Source organism: Lotus japonicus, chromosome 6, assembly GCF_012489685.1.
Source record: "Lotus japonicus ecotype B-129 chromosome 6, LjGifu_v1.2".
Lineage (NCBI taxonomy): Eukaryota > Viridiplantae > Streptophyta > Magnoliopsida > Fabales > Fabaceae > Lotus > Lotus japonicus.
The window spans coordinates 56,709,140-56,734,843 of NC_080046.1; the positions used below are offsets into that span (position 1 = coordinate 56,709,140).

At 34.4% G+C, this 25,704-nt stretch overlaps 2 protein-coding genes across 2 annotated transcripts; both read right to left on the minus strand.

The window, feature by feature from the left end:
- Positions 1 to 1,524: 1,524 nt before the first annotated feature.
- Positions 1,525 to 2,508, minus strand: LOC130724122 (class-10 pathogenesis-related protein 1-like). Its single transcript, XM_057575293.1, has 2 exons — positions 2,193 to 2,508; positions 1,525 to 2,007 (listed from the first exon to the last, which is right to left on the minus strand). The coding sequence occupies exons 1-2, from the start codon at positions 2,371 to 2,373 to the stop codon at positions 1,712 to 1,714; spliced, it is 477 nt and encodes a 158-aa protein (XP_057431276.1). The 5' UTR covers positions 2,374 to 2,508; the 3' UTR covers positions 1,525 to 1,711.
- A 9,696-nt stretch (positions 2,509 to 12,204) lies between these two features.
- Positions 12,205 to 19,502, minus strand: LOC130723247 (class-10 pathogenesis-related protein 1-like). Its single transcript, XM_057574222.1, has 3 exons — positions 19,214 to 19,502; positions 18,444 to 18,707; positions 12,205 to 12,686 (listed from the first exon to the last, which is right to left on the minus strand). The coding sequence occupies exons 1-3, from the start codon at positions 19,395 to 19,397 to the stop codon at positions 12,391 to 12,393; spliced, it is 744 nt and encodes a 247-aa protein (XP_057430205.1). The 5' UTR covers positions 19,398 to 19,502; the 3' UTR covers positions 12,205 to 12,390.
- Between the last annotated feature and the right edge of the window lie 6,202 nt (positions 19,503 to 25,704).

The window sequence follows — 25,704 nt, forward strand, 5'->3', positions numbered from 1 at the left end:
AATCACAATTCAGCCTCAAATTGAACCTGATTCATCTATCTTCAGCCCCAATTTAAACCCTAACAGATCAACCAACACCACATCTCCATTCTGTCTCCCCCAATTCATCATCTCCCTCAATTCATCTACACAAATTGAAAAACTGTTTTTAATTTCCCCAATTCATCTCCACCAATTCCTCATCTCGCCAGTTTTTTATTTCCCCAATTCATCTAATTAGTGGTCCAAGTCCAACCAAATTAAAGTCAAAATCTTTCCCCTAAATCTCACCATCCTTACACTGAACTATCACAGATCCACCATTTGGGGATCATATCTAGTTTAGTCCGGGAGCAATGGGGTTGGGTTTTGGGGAGGGATTGTGAACTTGTTGTTCCTCCCTTCACTTTTTCTTATGAGAAAATTCTTCAAGAAAACTCATCTCTTTGAGCTTCTCCCAGCTGAAGAACTCCTTGAAGAAGAAGCTGAAGCTGGATGAATTTTCTTCAAACCCATTTCCTCATCTACATTCTCCTCTTCCTCTTATTTTTCTCCCTCGATTTTTCTGGTTTTTTTGTTCTCTGTCCACTTTGAATACGTGTTTCTCAGAGGAGACGAAGATATGGTTCCTCTCCTTACAGACTTAGCATGCAACCTCAAATCTCTACCTCGTACCTATGTTTCTTCTGCTTCTTCCTCCAGATCGAGCCGTTGGGGGCGCGACAGAGAATTCAAACTCTAAGGAAAGAAGAAGGAAATGGGTTTTGGAAGGAGGAGTAGTGAGGGGAGGAAGCAACGACGGTTATGGCGAAGTGCAACGGACTGGTGGGGGCGCTGTAGAAGAAGCCGGAGATGGGTGGTTCGTCGGCACCGCAGCTGGGGCTGGAAGCGGCGCTGACGTAAAGAGTGGAGCATGTGCTATCGTTGATGTATTCGAGGTTGGAGTTTTGGGTTTTGCCATTGTTGGTGCCAGTTTGAAGCTCACGTCTCTCTAACAACCGCTGCACAATTTGGGGCTGGATAGATTAGATTAGGTTTTTAGATTAGATTAGGGATTATTAGTGATTAGTTTAGGTTTTGTATTAAGATTTTATTAAGTTTTTGTTTTTAGTTTATCACTTGGAATTAAAAAATTAAGTATTGGAATTGTTCAATTTAAAAAAATCAAAATGCCACGTGGAAAAGCTGAGTAAGCTAAAAATCGAGTCACATCAGCTGCTGGCACACTTTGTTCTTAATTAGATTAAAAAATATTTTTTAGGAACCCAATTTGATGCGAATTTTTTTTAGGAATCGAAATTGATTCCCTTTACAATTACAGGGGTCAATTAGGCCTTTAAACCTAAAACATATACATTTTAGACTAACTTCACTTGTATCCAAAGACACTTATCTAATGTTGATGACGGTTATAATTTGAAGACCATAAACGAGGGATTAACCGAAATTTATCTTATAGGAAATATCCTCATGGATACCAATATTTACTTATCATTTTATATCAATGTTATTTGATGAGAAAGTTTCAGCACTGACAGAGTAATATTTCTTTCCTCTTAGTAAAACAGAGCATTTTCCTTTTATTCATTGATGAAGGAGTCAAGGAGATACAACACTCATTAGATGAAATTTCACAACTCCGCAGCAAAAGCAAAGAAAAGAAAAAGAGAATTACATTGGCAACCAAATTGAACACACTGAATCACACAAGATGTAAGTCAGCACTGCTTAATTAGTTGTAGTCAGGGTTGGCCAAAACGTAACCCTCAATCGCCTTGAAAAGACCATCACCCTTGGCTTTGCCTGCCTTGATCTCCTCTTCAGAGGGACTAGCATCACCTTTGGTGTGGTAGTTCACTGTGAGCTTTGCAATGGAACCTCCATCAGACCCTGCAACCAACATGGCCTCGAATGAGATCTTCTCTACTGTGTCTGGAAGCTCAGAACCTCCAACAATGCTGTAGTGGTATCCAAAATTGGCCTCATCAATTGATTCAATTTTGTGCAACAGGTTCTTGGTTTCCCCACCTGCACATGATTCATTCATTTGATTATTTTCACAATCACAAATTATTAAGACCATCACCATTAATATTAACTGGTGGGTAATATGCAAATCAATTACAACTGATACATGATTCAATATATATATATATATATATATTATATATATATATGTGTGTGTGTGTGTTAGTGTGTGAATGCTGACGTACCTTCTACGAATGTGAGCTTCTTGATGGTTCCAACACCACCATCTCCTTCAACAATTTCAACACTCTTGAAGTCTGGAATAACCTTTGGGATGATGGAATCACCATCTATGGTGAGAGCTTTGTAAAGCCTAGCTGGGGCTACAGTGGAGGTAGTCTCATCCTGGAAAGTGAAAACACCCATGATAGAATAAAAGAGGAGAATGACACTGCTATGTATTTGGAGAATAAGAAAATGTTGGTTGCTTGTGTGGTTTATGAGCAGAGTTGAGACTAGTATTTATAGTAACTGAAGGTGTATTGTTTAGAATAGAAAACGCATTATTGTTGATTAGGCGAATTGAAGATGTTGATGACTGAGAAGACCTAGTTGGGCGGCTTTTTCTTCTCACGGCGACTATCGCAGCTTCATTTCACATGTATTTAGATAATAGTATAATACTAAGAAGATGCTGACAGAAAAAAAAAATAATACAAGAGACAAGTTTTGGAACTATTTGAAAAATGATTAAGAATACGAAACAAAACACCAAGAACGAACCCTGCTTTTCTTTTAGTAAATACAATCACCATAGTCGATGGTCATCGGTTTCCCACTTTCCCTTGTCTAACAAAACCTGACAGCAAGGGCGGCTAAGGAGGGATGAATTTGATTTCCGTTTAGACATGATTGAGATTATATATGGTAAAAGATATGCTTATATTTGAAATTATTTTAGAAAATGTTTGGTATAAATCTAATAGATATTGATTGGAAAAAAAACTAATAGATGTGTTCTATGATGTGATATTATATGAAAAGAAAAATACCGAATTTGCCAAATTACATTCGATTGATGCCACATTTGTTGTGTCTCATTGCTTGATGTCGCCTTCTGCCTCACTCTCCTCCGTGTTACACACCACCCGATGCACTACATCCGCCAACCCAGCCCTCGCCTGCTTATTGCATCCGCATATGCTACCCTTGTACTGCCTATGTCACCGCTGCATCATGCATCTGTTAGGGCTTTGAGCACCAAGAGCAGGCCCAACACTACCGTCTGCTAAACCCACAACTACCACACCCCACCTTCCACTGCGATCCGTAGTCATTGCACCTTTGACATAGTGAATAGAGAAATCTTAGTGATCAGTGTCATTTCTCTATCCATTATATGTGAAACGAGAAATGATGGGCAGAGAATAATATAGGAAAATCATAGTGATCAAACGACCAAGCTACACGACCAGATTTGAACCCTTAAATGACGATATTTGGTACTTGACGATAAATAGAGAACATGAATATATATCTAGATGTAAAAAAATTTACCTTGAAAAACAACTAAAAAACAATAAAGATCTAAAATTTGAGAATTATCAATTTGAGCATGATTTTTTGTGCACTTGTAGTGAAAATAATTCAATTGTTAGCGTTGGCACGATTGAATCTAACAAAATCTAAGTAGTACCTTTGATCTACACATCTGATCCTAATAATTACGATTTAGCGATGGTCATGGTAATCAACGTGTAGCGTCAGTTGAATCGCCACTAAATATAGCGTCGACCGTCATATATAATTGATGTTAAATGTTACCTTTAACTTGTTTAATGCCAACCTTGATGTCAACGCTAACCTACACTTAACCAACTATAGCGTCAGATTATTGCATAGATGGGCTTGCTTTGTATACATGCAACTTCTACCAATTTGATTCCTCAATTCCTTATTGACTTCATATCTTAGGTTTAATAACCCCACTAGGAGGTTTTCAGCTGATACAACCAAGGGAAAATCTCCAAGGTAGGTACATGTTCTTCTGTTTAATTTGTTTGGTCCTTAAATATGAATAAGGATGAATATTCAATGTTTTTTCTGAAATTTTGCAGCATACGTCTGAAAGTAAGATATGAACCTTGCTCAGCTGGGGCAATTACAATGAATTGCGATGGGTCCTTCAATGTCAAGTATGAGCATCAGTTGGCAGTTGCAGTTGTCATTAGGGATCACTTTGCAGATTGGGTAGTAGGCTTCAGTGCCCAACTTCCCAATGAACTCAAGTGTGTGCAGAACAACCAGCTAACAGAAACTTTTGCACTTGCATTATCCGTGGTTTTGTGTTACGACTTTGCTGAGAAGTACAAGAAGATTGAAATCCTCTGGGATTGCGCCCTTGTGGTGAAAATAATCAACGCATTAGAAGAAGACGATGGTCCTTTCAAAGTTATTACCAACGATACAAGGAAGATGCTCAATACCCTCGGGGAGAATGGAATGAATGTAACTGTTGGTTTTTTCTTAAATTCAACAGTTACATTCACTCCATTCTCCCTGAGGGTATTGAGTATCTTCCTTGTATCGTTGGTAATAACTTTGAAAGGACCATCGTCTTCTTCTAATGCGTTGATTATTTTCACCACAAGGGCGCAATCCCAGAGGATTTCAATCTTCTTGTACTTCTCAGCAAAGTCGTAGCACAAAACCACGGATAATGCAAGCGCAAAAGTTTCTGTTAGTTGGTTGTTCTGCACACACTTGAAGTTCATGCCTACTACCCAATCTGCAAAGTGGTCCCTAATGAGAGAGATGTAATAATAAAGAGATACAACTAATACAAAGATGAAATAGATAAGGGAAAAATGAAAAATTGTATAACTTTTTTTAAAACCAATGCATTAGTTAGTCTCATTATATGTTTTCTTAATAAACATAATTATCTCCAAGAGGGTCTTATAATAAGGAAGAAAGAGAGAAATTTTGTACATATTTCAATGTTGTGATCAGTTACCTGATCTAGAGTTGTTCATTGGCTTTCTAATCTCAATAAATCAAGGTAGAAATTATGACATACGATTGGATGCCATTTCCTTGCGTCACAAAATATTTTGATTAATTTAAACATAATGATAGCGAGAGGACCTTGAGGTTTAATTTCTATGCCTATCTTTTAATATATTGAGGTCTTATGTTAAAAGAGGGAATTATCATTACTATAAATACATTACACTAATTATTTGTAAATAACTGGTCAAGCATTTGAGTTATGAATTGTGGAATTTTAAATTGTTAGTAGTTTGTGTAGGCTTAGCTCACTCGCCCAATTTTTTATTTGGTTCAGTTCTTTGTTATTTCAAGTTTCTAGCTTCAACTGTAATTTTGAGTGTTTGTATCATACATGAATAACTTTATAACATTGCAGATTAAGGTACAAAATATTTAATAGTTATCATTTTGATCTATTTCATGTGCTGGATCTAATCAAAACTCATTTTTGGTCTTGATTATGTGCATAATTAGGAGGACATGGTCTTTAATTTGCAGCCTTAACTATCCCTTGTTCTATTGGCTTTGAGTGCTCTGATTTCTGTCTATTAGCCTTGATCGTAAATGCAATTGCTGAGGAAGTTTAGTGTTGCACGAATTGGACTTTACTGTTGTTGGCTAGAGATTAGAGAAGCACAATTTGTAAACAAATGCAATTATATATGTCTTCCCTTTGCCTATAAAAATGAAAATCATTAATTAGATCGTGTCTAAACTAAATGAAGAAATTGGATCCCATTTCTCCTGACTTATACGTAACATTTACTTCCAAGTGTTATTGGACATGTTATATAGCTCTAATAGAAAATAATATATACAACTGGACATGACAGATTTTGACTCTGAATTTGATGGAGGATGGATTATATTTAGGTGGAACTTTGAATTTCTGTTTTTTGTATCTGTTAGTGGGTTGGTCTTGTTGTTATCACAACTCAGCTGAAGGTAGAGTCTTGCCTTGGGGTGGTTCAAGTATAATAAGGAATAATGGTTTCTTTCCTCTAATTGCACCTAGTTAGAACTTTAATTGTGAGACTTGGGATCAATTTGGAGTCATTCCAGAATTCTGTTTTGCTACAGCATTAATGAAGTACATAGTATTGAAATTACTTGATAAAATGACATTCATTTATACAACAGTACATTTAGGTACTATCAATTTAATTTGTAGAATTGGTGGCTTTATATTAACTTAGGAGTAGTTGTTCTCTCTTTAGTTTCCCCAACAACAGAGCAGTTTGCGGTAAGTTACTATATTTTGTAGGTGCATAAATAGGTCCAAACTAGTTTACATATTTTCGCACGCCCAATAGCTTAACTTCTTGTAACTTCTCTTCAAATTTATGAACTTGTTTTCTACTAGAGTTAAACAAGTAAAAGCACTCTTTTCAAGTTGAAATTTTCAAGCAGATCGAGTCTAATTATGCAAAGTCGAGCACAATCCAACATAGCTATTTTCACCCATATCTAGAATAATGTATTATTTCAGGAAATTTATTAAAAAAGTAAAATAACTCTTCTCAACTGGGAAGGCTGGGTCAAGACTTGCATTATTTGGTACCTTTCCTATGCGTTTTTTTGTGAACTGTGGTTGTGTGCCAATTATTCCTTGAGGAAGTGTGTGGGTACTGATTGCTTGTTACTGTGGATAATGGTGGTAATTGTCTGATATGTTTTGCTGATATGGTTTTATCCTCTCTTGTTGTCGTTGCCCTGTTTTGCACGACTGCAGCATGCCTAGGAAGCAATTGAAAGTTTGGAGATCTTCTGTTATGGTGTAGATCTTGTTTTCGAGGATGTGTTATTGAGCTCGTTTGTAGTTGCAGCCTGTTCGGCTGAGTTTTTTTGTACAGTTTGGTAGTCTAGTACTGGTATTGGTTTTGAAGCTAGGTAGTTTCTCCTGAGATGGTTTAAGTTACTATATCATAGCCTAGCTTAGGTTACTGCAGAAATCTTATAGGTCCAAACTTTGCTGCACAAACTCAAAGTGGTTACCACATTCCCCATTGTCTTAAGTGAGAATTCCATTGCCATTTATTCATACCTACATCTTGAGCTGGGGTTTCTATACGTTTGTAATTGCTTAGTATGATTCTAATTCTTGTTCACTTTCAAATGTACATGGACTATGTTTTTTATTTATCCTAACTCTGGTTTCACTGCAAAAAAAAAAAATCTGTCGATACACAATTGTGACTTTGTTTTTTGTTCGCTTTTTCTCGTTGTCCTACTGCTGTAGTTTTCAGTTTTCATGATGTCTAATATCTAAATCTTATGTGAAGGTTGATTTTGAAACACAAATTGTTACAAGAGGCTCACAGGAAAATGATGATGGTGCCCACAAAAAATCAGATGATGGGAATGGAAATAAAAATGACAGGTAGTTAGCGACGGAAAATTCCGTCGCAAATAGCGACGGTTATTTATGTTCCGTCTGAAATAGCGACGGAAAATTCCGTCGCAAATAGCGAAGGATTCATGGGTAATCCTCTAAATGGTTTAGCGACGGAAATATATAAGTTAGCGACGATCAGATTCCGTCGTCGGATTTAATATTCTGCAGTTGATTTTTTAGCGACGCCCCTTTCTACAGCGGATGACGTTCCGTCGGTAGACAGTTAGCGACGGATTTTTGCTTATTTAGCGACGGATTTTGGTTGTAGCTAAATAGCTTTTTTTTAGTAGTGATCCATTATGTATGAAACGAGAAATGAGAGTAGGGAATAGCATAGGAAATCACAATGATCCAAAAGTAGTTGATATTTTTAAGTGAGAGGTCTACGAACGATGGAGTAGACCTTCCACGGTTGCCTTCCACGGCTTTCACTAGCCTCGCCATCGTTCGTAGAGCTTGTGTCTAAAAATTAAAGTTGATATTTTTCCTTGGGTGAAATACATTTTTGTCCTACATTTTCAAACAATATTGGTTTTCATCTCTCAAATTTTTTGTTTGACTTCAATCTTTGAATTTATGAAATGGACATCTTTAAGTGTTTGAGTCACTGAGAGGACCACCTAAAAAGGAATTTAAGAGGATTGCTTTTAGTAATTTTTCGTCCTCAAATTGTATTTTGATTTTTGGTTTTAATCCCTAATGGCTACTAGGGACTCAAACATGACTATTTTGAAAATATAGGGACTTAAGTAAAATAAGAATAATTGAAGGACTCTATATTTTTTTAAATGCAAGGACTAAAAATTTATTTACCATTTTTTTCTTTCTCACTTTTTTCTACAAATACTAGTTGAATGACCCGTGCAATGCACGGGTGACTGTTATTATATAATATTTAAAATTTATGTTTGAAATTTTTTATAAATTTTTTTTTGTTCATAAAAAGCTTTTCATAATTTTTCATTGCACAAATATATAAATATTTGTTAGAAAAAACATTGTTGTTAAATTAATCTCTCACAATTCTGACATGGGTGTGATGAAGGTCAAAAGTCTACCTAAGACATTGACTCCTAGAAATTGAACTCTCAACCTAAAGATTCAAACAATCACTGGTTAGAAATATATATTTAAATTTGATTTTTTATGGATTTTATATATTAATATTTCATAAAAAATAAAATACTAATGTTAATTGCGAAAAATCTTTTGGATCATTATTTTACATAAGATATTTATGTTTAGAATCTTGTTAATAAGAACTCGTTTGGTATGTTGTATTAAGTATGATAGTATAAACTTATACAATACAATACATTATGAGTTTATCCAATATTTGGTGTTAATATTCTATTGTATAAATTTATTCACCAATCTACTTGTCTACATAAAATGATGAGTTATTTAATCCACCATATAAATGATGAATAAGATCTGATAATATTGTGACATATGAATTATTTGTAACCACCACCACTCTCCACCATTGCCACCACAAATAGTACACATTCCGCCATTGTCATGCCACCGCTGTTTCGCTATCGCCACCACCAACCACTGCCAACTCCACTCCCATAAAGACCACCACCATTTACCACCGCCACCGCCTGACCACACTGTCGCCACCACTGTCACTACCACTACCACAACAAACTCCACCACACACCTCCCCCACCGCCCTCCACCACCGCCATTACCACTACCACCACTCTACTGCCACCATCCACCACTGCTGCCGCCACCACGACTACCAAAAACACCATCAAGGCATTTGCCACCATAGTTGTCATCTTTGCCACTGTCATTGCCGCAACCACCATCCTACAACACTACCATTATCACTATCAGCACTACTATCGCCGCACTACCACATCCATATTCCCTCTTAGAATTGCTTCCACCACCCCCACTATTGCCACTACCACAACCATCACCCTACCTCCACCATTCTATCACAACCACTACTCCCACAACCACCACCCTATGTCACCACCATCGCCATTATCGTCATCACTTCCCTTCACCACTGCTACGCCATAGTTACCACTACCGCCCTTTATATCACATTGTCAATACCACCACCACAAACAACTCCCGAACCCCCTAGTAATCGCTTCCACCACCCTTCATCGTAGAATATACCATCCAAATTATAAGGTACATAATTTTGAATTTTAAACATCATAATAATAATAATAATTATAATAATACTAATAATAATTAATAATAATAATTGTAAATGAAATTTTAATGAGACAAATAAATCATACACAATGAATTTAATAATTTCATTAATATCATCAATATGTTTAAAATTGAAATTTTATTATGTATAAAAAAATCTGTAGATGAAGTCATTTTTTAATGGAGAGAAACTTAGTCAACATGGTGGTGACACATGACATGGAATAGAGGAAGAATAATTCTCTTTTTTATGTATAACATTAAATTTTCAAATAAGTATTGATCATTTTTTGTTTGAAGTTTTCGAACCTTATTTTGATTTAAGTTAATAGTTAATATTAAAAAAACCATATTTTTATTTTATACTTTTCTTTTAAAAAAATATAGAATTTTATTGAGTTAGGATTAATATTTTGTTGTTAATATTTTTAAGGGTATTAATATTATAAGGTTAAGAATATCAAATATATACATAATAAGACACAAGTAGTTTATTAATATTTTGCTCTTAAAAGAGAATAAAAATCATTATGTTTCCTTGATATTAAATTGCCTAGTAAGTGTTGATACATTATAGCATCACTAATATTTCTTTCAAATTTAAATTTCAATATGGTGAATAAAAATTTAGAGGTTACATTTTTATTCTAGCGGGATCCTGAATTATTTGATGTTTGTACATAATTTTTTGAATCATTTTATTTTCTATTTAATTATTTCTATTATTCAAATTCGTATTTATGTATTGGTTGAAACAAAAACCTAGAATTAAAATTATTTTTGAATTAGGTGTAATAATTATTTATTTATTTCGTATAAATATAGTTTTTATATTTTTTTAATAAATATAGAATTTGTTTTAAATCAGATTTAGATATTAAAATGTGAATAGAATAAAATAAATTAAATAATATGAACCGTATGATGACACAAAGAACATGCAAAAGTGATTAAAGATGAAACACAAAAATGTTAAAAAAAGTAAGGGAGAGAAGAAGAATATGGTGAATCAAAAGTAGAAGAAAGTGAAAACTCTTACCTTATAAAGGGAGAATGAACAAAATGATACCTAATTATTTCAGAAAAAAAATATCAAAGAAAAAAAAAGAAATTTTATGAATATGAAAGAACATGAAAGAAGATGAAAGTACTTATAGAAGCACCATGAAATATAAAGTGTATTTTTTTCTAATTAGCTATATATAATAGCATTTAAATTATATGTGTATTCAATTTGAATTTCATATTTTTTTTCTGATTTTTGATTATTTTTGTTTCATTTTCGAATTTAAGTTTTTTTTCTTATCATATTTGATATGTTTTCAAATATAATTCTAAGTAAAGGTTATATAAAAAATTGAAATTAAATATTAAAAAATGAAAACATTAGTTATTGTGATAATTAAATTAAAAAGGATTTAAAATATTTTTGGACTTTTAAATAAAGGCTACATAAAAATTAGAATTACATTAAATGATATTAAATAGGGTGAGTCATGACTGTATGTTGTGACAAAAAATTAGAATGAGTTTTTTTTTTCTTGGAGGGAAAATGAATATATATGGAGGTACCATGTGTCATAGACCTTCTAGAATAAAACTTATTTTCATATATATATATAAATTGCGGGCATGTAGGTACTAGTATTCACGTCTGTGCATGGGACCTCAATTATCTACCTAAGCATTTAATAAAGGTCCACTACCGACTATGATTAATTATTTCAATTTTTTTTATACATCAGTAAACTAATTATTCCAATATCTATAATGTGAGATGCAAAATAACCAAAACGGATATGGCTGATGATGATGGACTAAAGTAATAATAATAGTATAATAAAAGACGGCTATGCTTATTGCATTTATTTAAAATAGTTTAGAGCGCGCCACCGACAATATTTTATTAAACTGAGGCACCTCAACTCTAAGTTTTTTAACAAAAAATGTAAACACACTATTCCCGTTCTATATAGATGTAAGGAATGTGTCAAATAAAAACTCTTTTCTTTCTCTGCATTGGACCCCGACCAGGGGCGTATCTAGGGAGAGGCTGGCAAGGGTCATCGCCCCCCAAGAATTTTGAAGTTTAACCCGATTATAAGTATTTTTCCGAGCTAGAAAAAAAGAATTTATTGTTCCAACTGAAACATTATCATTCAGATGTTTCCCGAGATTTTAATTTAGGAAAAAATTTCACTTTATCCAAGTTTTACAGAAGTTAGTTGAAACTTGAAAATGAATAATATTTCCACCTGTTGATAGATTGATACGTTGTTTTCACACTCCCTGTTTCAACGGCATCTATAGAGCGATATTTTTCTAAAATGAAAGTTGTTAAGACTCGGCTTCGCAACAAAATTGAAGATGAACTTCTTAGAAATGTATTAATTGTATATATAAAAAATCATTGTTGATACAATAATAAATAAATGTAGTATTATGAAAGAACGAAGGTTGTATTTAAATATTTTTTATTATTTAAAGTATATATGATATTCAATGAAAATTTTTTTCAGTCTTATATTTCGCTTTCCAACAAGAAAATTCTGGATAGCTGACCTGACCATGATGCTATGTTTGTTGCGTAGGGTGCCACACTGTGTCTACGATTTAATTTGCGGTCATTTATATACTGAAATTGTTGCTCATTATTTATTGAATGGAGGTACAACACTCACGAAATGAAATCTCACAATTCCGCGGAAAAAGCAAATAAAATAAAAAGGAGAATTACATTGGCACCAAATTAAGCACACTGGATTATATGCGGTTGATCACGGCATATATATGCAATCGCTTAGCGAGAGGCTTTAGTTGTAATCAGGATTGGCCAAAACATAACCCTCAATGGCCTTGAAAAGAGCATCACCCTTGGCCTTGCCAGCCATGACCTCCTCTTCAGAGAAACTAGCATTGCCTTTGGTGTGGTAGTTGATATTGTGTTTTGCAATTGATCCTCCATTTGAACCCACAACCAAATGGGCCTCAAATGAGATTTTCTCCACTGTGGCTGGAAGATCAGTACCTCCAACTATGCTGTAGTTGTATTTCAAATTGGCCTGATCAATTGAATCAATTTTGTGCAACAATTCCTTGGTTTGCCCATCTGCACATTATTCATTTGATTATTTTCACAATCACACATTAATTAAGACCATCACCATTAATATTAATTATTAGTTTATTTGTAGACCAATTATTTCATTTTTAGACTAATTATTTCATTAGATCAACTTATAATGCACGTATTATAGATTATATATATGTAGAGCATAAGTAACATATATGTGCTGACCTTCCTCGAAAGTGAGCTTCTTGATGGTTCCAGGGCCTCCATTTCCTTCAACAATTTCAACAGTTCTGAAGCCTGGAATAACCTTTGGGATGATGGTATCACCATCAATGGTGAGAGCTTTGTAAAGCCTAGCTGGGGCTACAGTGGAGGTGGTCTCATCCTGGAAAATGTAAAGCATGATGAATGAATTGGTGATCAAAGGAGAATTAATTTAATTTAACACAAGAGGAGAATGAAACGGCTATTGGGAGAATAAGAGGTTATTTGGTTGCTTGTGTGGTTTATGATAAGTAGAGTTGAGGCTTAGTATTTATAGGAACCAGCTAGTTGTGTTATTTACAATAGAAAACACCTTAATTAGGCAAAGATGTCTGCTGATAATTAAAGACATAGTGGGGCGGCTTTTCCTTCTCATTGCTACTATCGCAACTTATTATAAATCAATGTCTGAGTCGGGTAAAATCACTATTTATAATAATGACAAATTCTTAATTTATTAAATATTTAATATGACTACATTCATAAACTCAAAACTAAAATTTATATTTAAGGCTTTAAGCTATAAGAAACTCGATTGTATTAGTTGATAGCCGCATTTGGTGATCAAAAGAGTTTATATAAGATTAAGAAAGAGTTCCTCCAAGGAAAAGAAAATACATAAGAGATAAGTTCTAGGAAATAAACAATTATGTTTTCCTTATCAGTGCTTGCCCAAAAAAAAATGTTTTTCTTATCAGTAATATGACAGCAACCTTCAAATTCATAAACGACTTTTGAATTGACCATCCATTTTTTATTTGTCACCGTACACCTAGATATTAAAGGAATTAATTTTAACGTATACTTCTATAGATACGGAAGTTAAAATTCTGTATTCTATCTCTGAAAGACATCACATTTTCCACCATTACTCCACCCTCCATCAACCCCTTCACCATTACTCCTCCGTCACCAAACCCCTCACCAGCCTCCTTAACCCCCCTCAATGCCTCCAGACCACCCTCTCTCTCACCCTCTCCTACCTCACTTTCATTCTTCCTACCACCACCACTAACTCCTTAATTGGCCAAGCTCTCCACCATTGGATGCAACAAGATAGCATTTGAGGTAAATGTTGTTGGTTGTTTGTTGTTATGTTGTAAGTTTAAGTAGTTAAAGTGGTTAGATTAAGTAGTTTAAGTAGTTAGATTAAGTAGTTTAAGTAGTTAGAAGGATGATGTTTTGAAGTTCTGAGACGCGATAAAATACGGAATATAAATTTCCGTAGTGAATACGGACATTTATATTCCGTATTCAATACGGATTATCAATTGCTGTATTCGATATGGATTATAAAGTTTCGTATTCAATATGGATAATAAAGTTCCGTATTTTCTTGTAGGGATGACAAAATCATTTTTCTTTCGTGAATCACAATTGATTGAAGTTGGATTACACAATGGTCAACCTGAAGAGGCCACTACAGATGTGCCACCACCAGCATTTGTACCCCCGTGTATAAGTATATATGTCTCGCATTTATTTGCAACTGATCAGGTATTCTTTGAACAGATTTTTGCATTGTTTTGAAAGTGTAATATATCAATTCTTATTATGTCTTCATTAACATCAATTAATTTTATAGTCTCTCAATTATTAGATCTCTCAATTAAATCTCTAAATAAATTCATTAAATAAATTATAGTCTCTCAATTATTAAATCTCTCAATTAAATCTCTAAATAAATTCACTAAATAAATTATAGTCTCTCAATTATTAAATCTCTCAATTAAATCTCTAAATAAATTCACTAAATAAATTATCTATAAATTCACTATATAATTCACTATCTTAATTATCAATTTAAAAACATTTTCTAAATTAATCAAGCTAATTAAATTTTTGCTTAAAGACTAAACAGACCCAAAATACGGAAAATGAAGTTCCATATCGAATACGGAAAATGATGTTCCATATCGAATACGGAAAATCATTTTCCGTATTGAACCAGAACCTCCATTAACGCCATTGCTGAATCGGAACTCGCCCCAAAGCCAATTTATACCATTTCAGCCAACATAACCGACTACCCTAGGGTTGAAAGATTCACATAATTTCAAGTTAAATGGTGAAAAATGAGAAGGTTGGAAGAGAGCGCTGAAATGAGTTTGAAAAAAACCCTCTGTCGTTTACATACTAATAGAATACGGAAAATTAAATTCTGTATTCAATACGGAAGATAAATTTCCGTATTCTATTAAAGGGGAGGCTTTCCAGTAATTTCCCCACTTTAAGTGGGGCGCGGAGCCCCATAGGGGGGGCCCAAACCCAATTCCCGTTTGTTCGCCACAAGCAATCTGCGGTGGATTTTAGCAACTCTTGTACCTGCTTTGTTTAGCAGAGTTTTTAACACCCTTAGTTTAGTAAAAAAATGAGCTTTCTTATTCTGAGAATATTTTTGATGTTAATTTGTTTCTTTAATCAAAATATCTACGTCCATTGCACCTGACAGAAGAAAACAAGCACCGATCTAGCTCTTGGATTTATTAAATAACTAAAGTATTCATGAGAGGACACTGGCTGAAATATACAAATGGTCCACATACTTTTATATAATTAATACCAAAATGTAAGGGAAAATTCTACATAAGAGAATAATAAACATTTAATAAGTGAGAAAACTCATACACTCAATACTTTAAAAATTTAGGTGAAAGATGTGGTGTATAACTCACTTATAATTTGCTCACGTTAGCTAATGTACGTGGAGATCCCAATTTTGCACTTCTGCTTGTTTTTTTAATATTGCTGGAGGAATTAAGTAACAAAATTTATTTATTTAGGAAGCATCCGTAATGAAAATATGAAAAGAAGAGCACAAATTTCATTATTTTAAGTTAGTTTAAGTAGTTTTAAAAAATATTAATGGAAAATTACATTTACAAGCCCCTCTTACTACCAATATGATAGTATTCTAATAGATAGTTGAGTTTCTTCAGTATCTAAATTATAGAACAATTTATGAGTGAGGTGTATAAAGAATGATTTGTGGTTAAATATAGTTTTCTCAACCAAACTCCAAGAGTGCAATAAAATAGAGAAATATAAAAGGAAAACACCAGAAAATGGGCGCAATTGCTCAATTTTTTCATTAATGTTGGAAAGGCTTAAATACTCTTTTAGTCCTTGAAATTTTAAAGGTAATCAAATCTGATCCCTGTAAAATTTTCGTATCAAATTGGGTCCCTGAAAATTGTTCTTTTTAATCTAATTAAGTCATTTTGCTCAATTTTGACTAGTCAACGGTCCAGTGGAAAGCCTAGTCAGCTAAGGATGACCACATGCACTTTTTTCACATCAATTTTAGTCCCTTAAAAAATATTTTAATCAATTTTAGTCCTTGTTCTTCCACCTTCCTCTTCCACCTTCTTCCTCTTTCTCCATAACTCAAATCCTTAAACCTAGAAATTCAAAACCCTAAAAAAAACTATATGTTTATCACATTCACCTTGGTCTTCCTTTTGAATTTATGTGATTTGAGTTATGGAGGAAGAGGAAGAAGGTGAAAGTGGAAGAACAGAAACTAAAATTGATTAAAATACTTTTTAAGGGACTAAAATTAATGTGAAAAAATCCACGTGGCCGTCCTTAGCTGACTAGGCTTGCCACTGGACTGTTGACCGGTCAAAATTGAGCAAAAGGAGTTAATTAGATTAAAAAAACAATTTTAGGGACCCAATTTGATGCGAAAATTTTACAAGGACTAGATTTGATTCCCTTTACAATTTCAAGGACCAAAAAATTATTTAAGCCATGTTGGAAATAACTCTTACTACAATACTTCTAAGTCCTCTATAGCGAGGCCCAGTTATGGAAAGTTCAGCCCAACAACATAAAATACTTAAAAACATCAACGTTGACAAAGAAAGGCTTTGGAATTCCTTCAATCTTTGTAAAAAAAAAAGGCTTTGGAATTCCTACTTTAAACATAGGTTATGTTTGACATGTCATTTCAGCTAGCTTATAACTTATTTGACTAGTTTAAAACTTATTTGACTAGCTTAAAAACTCTTCAAAAGTGTTTGGTGAATGAGCTTATTTCAGTAGCTTAAAGCTTTAAGTTATAAGTTATCTCAGGTAGCTTATAGCTAATTAAAGCTTATAGCTTATTAAATTTATTCTCATTTTTATTCTTATTATTTTATTAAAATTTCACCATTACCCTGATATATTTATAAAAACACTAAATCTATTTTCCCCTCACACTTACATATGCAGTTCCCGCTACCATTTCTGCCACACCGTTGCGCACCACAAGTATTAAAAATATTACATTAATAAAAACAAGTAAAAATTAATATCATATTTTTAAGATGATGAATAACTTGAGTTAATAAAAATATTTAAAGTGATAATAATCTAAATATTAATATTATATAGGTATTAATGTGAAAATAAAGTAATGTTAAATATAAAAATAATTATACAAGTATGTGCTTTTACAATTTCAGTTTGTTTAACGGCTAGTTCTACCAAACATTTTTGTTTCAATCACGTAGCTTTTCAGCTTTCAGCTATCAACTTTCAGCTAGCTTATCAACTTTCAACTTTCAACTAACTTATCAGCTTTCAACTTTCAACTAGCTTATCAGCTAAACATGTCAAACATAGCCATAGTCATCTAGCCTGGGCTAGGGCCTCAAGTGGGATAGCGCAGCACTATCAAATTTTTGCGAGATGTCTCTTGAGATGATTAGTCTCATGATTATCGATTGTCAGTGCCTCAGCCGATGAGTGCAACACATCATTCCAACGAGCAGCCACAGATACACTGCAAGATTTCCCTCCAATGAGTGTGCCTCAGCCGTGGAACACTATTCCGCTTCTCGCTCTGTGCACTATGGGTGTTTAGACTGAATGGGATTTTGTGTCTGGTAACCGTTTTATGTGAGTATGTTTGTGTAAACATGTGTTTTGTGAATTGAGCATAAGGTGTTTGTTGATTTACTTACCCAATACCCAAGATATTAAACTAAAAGTCATGGTAACTTTTATTACCAATTAGTAGCATTTCATTACTTTTGATTTCTGGTAATCTCTTTGGTTGGGTTTGGCACTTGTATAAGTTGTATTACCTGCTGCAACTTAGTGCAGTAAGTTCTGATTTTTAAACAAAGCATGAACTGACTCAACTCATATTAGCATAGCATGCCATATACTAAACTGGCATGAAGCAAACTTTGAGAAATACTGAACATAAATCTGAATTACTCCAAACTTCTTGATCTTTTCATACTTCCATCTGAGAACAGAGTATTTATATAAAGAATTATAAAGATCGAGTATATAGAAGCTAGCATTTCTTGTATTATTGTAGTATCATTGTTTAATTGATGAAGGGAGCTACACACACATGAGATGAAATCTCACAACTCCACAACAAAAGCAAAGGAAAAAAAAAAGAAAAAGAGAATGGCTCTGGCAGCCAAATTGAGCACACCGAGAAATATGCAAACACACCATATATAAGCAAATTAACACTTAGAAATATGCTTATTAATTAGTAATTGGGATTGGCCAAAACGTAACCCTCAACTGCCTTGAAAAGACCATCACCCTTTTCCTTGCCTTCCTTGAGCTCTGCTTCAGTGGGTTTAGCATCACCTTTGAGGTGGAAGTGGACGGTGAGCTTTGCAATGGAACCTCCATCAGGCCCTGCAATCAATTTGGTCTCAAATAAAATCTTCTCCACGGAGTCCGGCAACCCAACACCTCCAATGATGCTGTAGTTGTATCCAAAATTGGCCTCATCAATTGCATCAATTTTGTGCAACACATACTTGTCTTCTCCACCTGCACATGATTCATTTTTTGAGATCATCAGTATTAATGGAGTATTAACTACTCCCTTCCCTCCGTTCTAAAATATAAGTTGTTTTAGGTTGTGCACATTATTGTTTAAGAGTTCATTAATTGATAATTTTTTTTATTAAAATACCCTTATTTAAAGTTGTGTTATGTTAAGAGAGGGAAATGTTATTATTGGTTAAGTGGATAAAGAGAGTTGTCATAGGTGAAAATTAAAGGTGGTAATTAAGAAATATAATATTAAATGAGGGTAGATAAGGAAGAAAAAGAAAAAAAATACATTAGTTTTATAAAACAACTTATATTTTAGAATATTTTATAAATTCTAAAACAACTTACGTTTTGGAACGGAAAGAGTATTAGTTATTGGTTGTAGATAAATTTTATTAATTACAACATAATTAACTATGATACATACATACATGTATTAATTATAGAGTATGTGTAATTGTGTATATTCAATCAAGGAACATATTTATGTGCTTAATTACCTTCATTGATAGTGATTTTTTTTACGGTTCCGACGGCAATTCCATTTCCTTCAACAATTTCAACACTCTTGAAAACAGGAATAACCTTTGGGACGATGGTATCAACATCTAGAACCAAAGCTTTGAAAAGCTTAGCTGGAGCTACGGTAGAGGTGGTCTCGTCGGTGAAAGTAAGAACAGCCATGATGAATTGATGATGATGAGCTAGTAAGACACAAGAGTAGAATGACAGTGGTAGTGGGAGAATGAAATGAGAGCTTAATTGGCTTGTGTGATTTGTGAGCACAACTGAGCCTGCTATTTATAGGAAATGGAGGAGCAGAATTGCTTATTACAATTTAGAATGCAACTTAGGCGAAGTGTCGACTGAGAAGAGGTCGAGGGGCCCTTTCCACGTCATAGTGGCGGCCCTTAGGCGACTGTTCATAGTAGGAAAAGAAAAAAATTCACATAAAAGTATGATGGCAAGGAAATATGATTTTTCATCTCGTAGTTATTTGACTATTTTTCTTCTAGTAATCCATTGTCCATATCCATTCACTGAAACAATTGAGTTGTACTATGATGCTTATTTATGATAAATCATGGAATTATTTTAGCAATTAGTTATTCATTCAATAATTATAATTTTGAAAGTAATCCTTTAAAATGAACTTTATGCTCTAGAAGAGTTAAATTATTCCAAAACATAAAGAGTTGCTTGTTTTCCTTCAGATTTTTTTGAAAACAATTTATACAACCCATTTAAAAAAATTTGTATGAGACGTTTTTTTTTTTTACATCGGAAAGATAAATTGTACCCTGCAGGGATTGAACCTGAACCTCCCTACACAATTCATATATCATAACTCTTACCACTTGAGCTATTATTCGGAGATGTTTGTATGAGACGTCTTGTGCGAAAGTAGAGAAAATATGTTATAACAAGTTGCTAAAGTTATTTTTTCACAATACGTAATAATCCAATTTTTATTTATTTTTTGCTACATCAATTTTTATTGATTATTGATTATTTTGGGTTTCATGCTTTCTAAGAAATTTTTAATGAAACCAAAACATCTACATTCATTGCACCAGTAACGATTTGACTTATTAAAAAACTAATCAAGATCTACAATATTTTGAGGACTTTGGGTTCTGCTTATTTTTATAATATTTGTTGAGAAATTAGGAAATACGAAAAATTACTAATATTTATTAAAAATGCAACATTAGGCTATGTTTTGTAAGACATTCCAGCTATACTTAAAGCTTATGGCTAGTCTAAAAGTTTCTTTAAAATATTTGGTAGATTTTTTTTTCTTAAGATTACTTTTAGTTTCTAACTTAAAGTTTATTGTATTTATTATTCTTCTTTTTAATTCTTATTATTTTATTAAGATTACATCACTATGGGCTTAGGCCCACCACTTTAGGGAAAAAAAAAAAAAGAATACATCACTATCATTTTATATCTTTTAAAATATCAACCACTACTATGATACTTCTATGAAGCTTGGTGAAAGATGTTGTGCTCAATTTGAATAATGTTACATTCACACCTCTATTTCAGGAGGAGAGAGGTGGAATGAAGAGAATGAAGAAAAAAAGAAAAAGTAAAAGAGAGAAAGTATGAGATGTGATAGATGATAAGAGATGAGAGATAGAAATAAAAAAATGTGGAAATGAAGTGTTTAAAATATGAGGTATGTATATATGATTATTGGCTAGATTCACTTGTGATTTGCTCCCTGAAATTTATGCACTTCTTATTTTTCAATATTGCTAAAGGAATTAAGTAACAAAAATTATATATTCAGGAAAGCACTCATAATGTAAATATTTTAAAAAGAAAATAAATTTAATTATTTTTTAAAGTTATTTTAAGTAGTTTCCAAAAACATTAATGAAAAATTACATTCACATGCCTTCTTAGTTCTTAGTTCTTACTACCAATAAGGTATAACACAATTGGTAGATAATTGAGTAATTTATGTATCTACTTAATAGTTTAATTCGTGGGCGAAGTGTCCGAACAATGATTTGTGGTAAATAATAGTTTTCTCAACCAAGACCTAGGAGAACAATAAAATACAAAAATAAAAGAAAACCACCAGAAAACAACAAGAGTAAGTGCTCAAATTTTTTTTACTCGTATAGGTGACCTAAATGGAACTCGATGGTACAAAATTTTCCAAGTTCAGGGTTCAAATCCTACTCTTAGTACAGTGGGTGTTAAATTTTCGACCCCAAGCAACCAATTTCCCACCCCCACCCCAAAAATTAATACCCAAAATACCCCCTCTTCAAAACTATCCCTTTCCACTCCTAACTTCTCACTTCATTCTTCATCTTCTTCAAACAACCGTTTTTCCTCCCACCACTACATCTTCTTCAAACTCCCTCTCCATTCCTCTCACTCTTTATTCCCTCTCATTCTCCATTATCTCTCACTCTTCATTCCTTTTTCATCTTCATCTTATCTTTCTTTTCATTTACGCTGTTATTTTTTTTCCCTGAGATTTAGGTTTTTCCAAGTTATCCGGAATGTTCTGGGAATTAGAACCCGGAACGCTATTTGAAATTGGATTATTGTGTTTCCGGGTGTTAGAATGCGTAAAGCATAAAATACTTAAATAGGTTCTGAGACTTAGAACCCGGAATGCTTTTCAATTTGGATTATGATTTTTTCGAGTTTTAGAACCCGGAAAACATAAAATAGGTTATGGGAATTAGAACCCAGAAGTTTTCGGGATTACAATCTTGAAGCTTCCGAGTTTTAAATTCTCAGAGTGTTACTCATAACAGGTTCCGAATACAAATCCCGAAATGCATTTAACATCATGGTACTTTGGACAATTTTTTTCGAAAGTAAAATGATATATTATAATGAATAGAAGCAACTATGAGAACAACTCTCTCATAAGTAGGACAAATATCAAAACCTTACCATTTTTTTTTTTTGATAGGCAATTAGAAATATATTGAATAGAAGTACAAGGGGTACTTCAACCCAATACAGAGAGAAGAAGGGAGAAAGAGCTAGAAAGAATGAACGATAGTAAGAACCTACCAATGTCAAAGCTACCCCACCTAATACCTCCTTGAAAATAGTCTCTCCAGAATCAGCCTCATTAAAACCTTACTAGGATAAAACCCCCTTGGGAAAACCTAGCAAGGAAAAAGAGTACCGATTATGAAGAGACAAGACTAAATTATCAAGGAAGTTTACAAAAAGTCTATCAACCCACCCCAAAACCCAGTTGCTAATCCTCCATATACCAGAACCCAACAGGTAAGTCACCATCAAAATGAACCAGATAGATAAAAAGCATTAGCATTTCTGAAGCTCATCCTCTCTTGGTAAATAAACACATCCCCAAAATGTATCCCATCTTCACTTGCACAGAGTCAAATTTAGGTACCATGTCACCAAATAGATGAGTTAGACAAGCATAACTATCCAATCTTCACACCACACGAATTTAAGCAGCCAATTCCCATGACTAATCTTACATTACATGTCCTTCAAGCAATCCAAGGGATGATTAAACCACTCAGAGATGCTATGTATAAATGAATTACTGCGCACTCGCAACCATAGCCAAGATTTAGCCTTAGCATCCTCAAAGACCCTAGCTACCTCTGCTTCCTCATCTCTAAACACAGCATTGTTCCTGCATAACCACAGCTGCCATATGACAGCTATCCAAATAGTTGATAACCCATTCCTCTTGGGCAAAGACCAGCAACCAGAGAATTGAGAAAAATGATCCTTTTGGTCCAGAGGGAGCACAAGTGAAATACCTAACCAATTCAAGGTTAGAGTCCAAACCCTCCACGCAAAGGTGCAATGAAATAGTAGGTGGCTAGTGGTCTCTTCTTCATTTCCACACCAAGAACAAGTAGGATTCTGAATCGGTATATTCCTCCTAACCAGATTTGATTTGGTTTGTATACGGTTATGAAAAACTCTCCACCCAAAAGCTCTAGCATTCGAAGGAGCCCAAGTTTTCCAGATTAAATCAAACACATGGCCATACTCTTCAATTTCAAACTCATAGATAGATTCATACCCGAATTTAATAGTATAAGTGCCACTTCCATCCTTAGTCCACACCCACTTATCCTTCTGACCTTGAATTAAAGAGAAGGAGGATATAATTTGAGATAACACTCCCAATTTCAGAACATTTTCCCCTTCCACACTTGTAGACCATTGCAGGTTCCATTCCCAAGAGCCCTCAGTCCATTTTCCCATTTCAGAAAGTCTCATATCCTGCTGCTGAGAGATGTCATACAACCCTTCAAAAGAATCTTTAAAGATGCCTTTCCCACTCCAGTTGTCTTCCCAGAACCAAGTTGCAGCCCCGTCACCAATGCGCCAACAAAGTCCATTGTCGAACCAGCTACCAGACTCAGGACCAACACAAGAAAGGAGTAAATCTTTCCACCAAACAGAAAATTTAGTAGAAAGTCCATCACCGTATTTGGCCAGCAGAACTTTACACCAAAGGCTCTCTTTTTCATGTAAAATACGCCATCTCCATTTTCCCAGTAACGCAAGATTGAAGCTTTCCAAGTCTTTCATCCCTAAACCACCTTCTGATTTCGGTTTGCAACATTGTTCCCATCCAATCCAGGCTATTTTCCTTACGTCATCGGAACCTCCCCACAAAAATCTCGCCATTAACTGCTGGCATTTCTTAACTATTCCTTTCGGCATCCTGAAGAACGAAATATAATATAATGGAAGGGCAGTCAGGACACTCTTGATCAAACAAACTCTCCCTCCAAAGGATAATTTTTTAGCCTTCCAAGACGAAAGTCTGCTTCTCAGCTTATTCAACAGTGGATCCCAAGTTGCCAAGCGTCTTGGATTTGCCCCCACGGGTAACCCCAAATAGATAAATGGAATGGACATCGCTTTGCAGTTCAGTAGGGCAGCGTACTGATTTGTAACAAAATTTGATACAGAAATACCAACAATTTTGCTTTTATGAAAGTTAATTTTCATACCTGAAGTTAGTTCAAAACACCTCAGGATGCACTTGAGAGCTACCATGTCTGATAAGGATGCCTCCCCAAGGAATAAGGCATCGTCTGCAAATTGAAGAAGACCCACCTCAACTCCTAATCCCCTACCAACCTTGCACGGCTTAAAGTTTTCAGTCAATACAGCATTCCGGAAGAGCCCATTTAGACCCTCGGCAACAACTAGAAACAAGAAAGGAGCTAGGGGGTCGCCTTGCCTAACCCCCTTCTCCATTTTAAACTCATCAGTCGGACTCCCATTGACGAGTACCGATACATAGCTAGACTCCAAACAACCTTTTATCCAACGGATCCATTTTTCCCCAAAGTTCAATCTCCTCAACATATAGAAAAGAAACTTCCACCGCACTGAATCGTAGGCCTTTTCGAAGTCGACTTTAAAAACCATAGACGGTTTCCCCATGCATTTAGCCTCATGAATAACCTCATTAGCTATCACCGCGCTGTCTAACATGCCTCTCCCTTCAAGAAAAGCAAACTGAGAATCATCAATGACCTTAGGGAGCACCCTCTTCATTCTTGCAGCAAGAATTTTCGCTATTATTTTATACATACATCCCACCAAAGATATAGGTCTATAGTCGTTCAGGCCTTGAGGGGAAGCACACTTAGGAATAAGTGTGATAAAAGAACTGTTAGTACCACGTGGCCATCTCTCATGAGCAAAAAAGTCCTCCATCATTTTCTTAACATCAGAGCTCACTAAGTCCCAGAATTTCTTAACATCAGAATTTCACTAAGTCCCACGTGGCTTTTGTCGCCTTCGCACTCCCAAACAGCAGCTTTAATCTCTGCCATGTCAAAATCCTCAACCAGCCACTTATTATCCTCCTCTGACAACTGTTTAAATAGAATGCCATCCAAGTTCGGATCATCACCTTCTGCTTCTTTAAATTTTTCTTCAAAGAATAACTTTACTCCCTCTTTAACTGCTACCGGTTCTTCAATCCACTCACCATTCATCAACAGCCCATTTATGGAATTCACTCTCTGTCTCCATTTGACCATTCCATGGAAAAAAACAACTATTTTCATCTCCTTCCTTTAACCAACGGATTCTAGACTTCTGAGACATCAAAGACTCCTGAAGATTTGATATTTTCCAAAACTCCATAGATAACAGTTTTCTTTCCTCTAGCTCACCCACCAAAAGTGGCGAGATTTCAGCTTTTAATTCTAATGCATTTATTCTCTCAACTGTTTCCTTCTTTTTAGCACTAAGATCTCCAAAAATTTCGGCATTCCATCTTTTTAAATCACCCTTGAGACACTTCAATTTCTCTTTCAAAACAAACAGACCTCTTCCTTGCACATCCAATTTGGACCATTGTTCCTCTACATACTTTGCAAATCTCGAATCCTGCTGCCAGCAATTGAGGACTCGGAATGGTTTTGGGCCCCAATTCAAGTCCAATTGCTTTAAGAGAATGGGGCAGTGGTCTGAAACATCGCGATCC